This window comes from Egretta garzetta, unplaced genomic scaffold (genome assembly GCF_000687185.1).
Source record: "Egretta garzetta isolate BGI_Z169 unplaced genomic scaffold, ASM68718v1 scaffold28, whole genome shotgun sequence".
Lineage (NCBI taxonomy): Eukaryota > Metazoa > Chordata > Aves > Pelecaniformes > Ardeidae > Egretta > Egretta garzetta.
Genome location: NW_009260612.1, coordinates 477727 through 479921, shown reverse-complemented (window position 1 = coordinate 479921; position 2195 = coordinate 477727). Strand labels below are relative to the sequence as shown.

Sequence of the window (2195 nt, the reverse complement as noted above, 5' to 3'; positions counted from 1 at the left end):
TGAATGGATCCCAAAGTTTTGTTAAGAGGCAATAAATTTGCCTTGTAAATGTAAGTAGTTACTGATCACCATCCCAGCCCTCCCACCCACTAAGCGGGCAACAAAGGGGAGCGTACAGGCAACATACTATGGCATTTATTATTTACAAACCTTGAGATACAGAAACAAGGCAGCCCTTTAGTTACTGTTCATAAAAAAAATTATGAAGCACTGGCATTTTCTTAATATGAAGACGCAACCAGACAGCTACCGGCAAACCGCCCAGCCGTACACCACATTCACACATCTCTCACCCCAAGCACAGTAAACTTCATTATTTCGTAGTAGGCAGGAAGAAGAGAGAAAAGCTCTAGAAAGTGAAAGGGTTAGATACACAGTAAGTTTTCTAATCATATCCCAGGCATGTACAGTACTCTCCAAAATTCACTGCCATTAACAGGATGCTATCTAAACCCAGCTGGTAATAAGCTTTCCATTCCTTCTGCCTGCGTCACTAAAGTAAGAAAGGCAAATTACCGGAAGAAAACAAATCCTTCCTCATTTCAGTCCCAGCTCCATCACATTCCTCCAACTTTCCCACTTCAGAAAACGCAGCTTATGGTCTCCACCAGCAGGTTTTAGTTTCAAGCAGCTTAAGCTCCGTCTTTGCATCAGGTCCGTAAAGCCCTGCTTGTCATCAAAGTGCAGTCAAGCCAAAATTGCATCGACAGTACATCATCCCAGCAGAGTCCAGCCAGGTATCTGAGATGGGATCGTATTTCTGTACGGTGTTCAGGTAGGATGAGCCTGAATGACCTCCAACTACATAAAGGTAGTTATCAATTACAGCTGCTCCAACTCCTGTCGGAACGGAAAAAAAAAAAAAAAAAGATTGCATGATCACCAAGTGTGGAAATAAGCAGCATTCTTGTTCCGAATTGGACACCCACCCCAAAGGCTGAACAGACAAGTTCTCACAGCCTCTCCTTCTTTGGGCTGTCTTTAAAGGAAATGGCTGTAAATGAAGAGTTCCTCTCTGTTCAGGTCTTATGCTCCTTTTTTACTGTTCTCGGGCCCTTTCCTATGACAAAGCACTGCTCTTCTGCCCCAGTGCTCCTCGTCAGGGAGACAGAAGAGAGGATGCGCCATTGAATCTCAACATAAAATCAAATACAATAGAATGGTTAACCACAGAATCGCTGAAACTCCCTCAAACTCAATGAAAAAAATAGAAGGTAGAGTAGAAATATTACTTCATCTGGTTTTTGTTACAGCTCAGTATTAATAAACTGGACTGTAATTAAAAATAGAGAAATACTCATTCTTTCACAGAGCTGATTAAATGACCTTCGTTCATAGATGAAGCACAGTGCTCCGTAGACAACTCACTGCAACTTCATTGCAGCTTGTCTCAGGTTGAACAGCAGTTTATTTCTGAAAGGATGTCCGAGTTCACCGCTGAGCGTTTTGGATGTCCCTACCTGTCCTGGGTTCCTTCATGGGTCGACACACAGTCCACTGGTTTTGATGAGGATCGTATCTCTCAATGCTCGACAGGTGAGACACCCCGTTGTGTCCACCTACTACAAAAATGAAGCCCAGCATGACACCGACACCAAAGTTTATGCGTTTATCAGCCATTGAAGCGACTGTCTCCCACGAGTTTTTACTCGGATCGTAACGCTCCATGCTGTGAACACAAACAAACAATGCGTGAGGGCTTGGATTTTGGTTACATTTCAATTTCACTCCACAAGAAATCTGCATTTGTCAGAGGTACACTTAGTCCTGCCAACCAGTATCACCACACACGGGAATAAGGCAACACAAAGAAGGGGCGCTTGAGCTGGTGGAAAACTCTGCGGCGTGGTTGCTTTGTACGCCCCAACGGTCACACACACGAGAAACTCAAGCCAGTGTTATCACCACAGAAGCATCAGCCGCATCCTAGGGTCCTTCAACAACATAAAGCAGCTGGAGGTTCTCAGAGTGTTGCCAAAAAGCACTTTTAACATATTTCATCCTGACACTGCGGCTGCAGTTGAGCGGCTTCTCCAATGTCCTCATGCCGCTACCCTGGATCTTCAGGTTACATATTGGAACAAAGCAAGATTTTTTTCAAAGCTGCCCTCAGAACTGAAAGCTCTTTCAAGGATGACTGCTGCTATTTATAAAAAAAAAAAAAAAAACAACTAATGAAAAACTAAAAAAAAGCA

At 43.6% G+C, this 2195-nt stretch overlaps 1 protein-coding gene across 1 annotated transcript in view; it reads right to left on the bottom strand.

Annotated features, from left to right (window-relative positions):
- Positions 1-200: 200 nt before the first annotated feature.
- KLHL28 (kelch like family member 28) overlaps positions 201-2195 on the bottom strand; it is an 8313-nt gene continuing 6318 nt past the window's right edge. The window contains exons 3-4 of the mRNA XM_009644907.2: positions 1461-1669; positions 201-840 (exon numbers count right to left, since the gene is read on the bottom strand). Coding sequence (XP_009643202.1) covers positions 677-840; positions 1461-1669 — 373 coding nt within the window. The 3' untranslated portion in view covers positions 201-676. The remainder of the gene's footprint in view (positions 841-1460; positions 1670-2195) is intronic.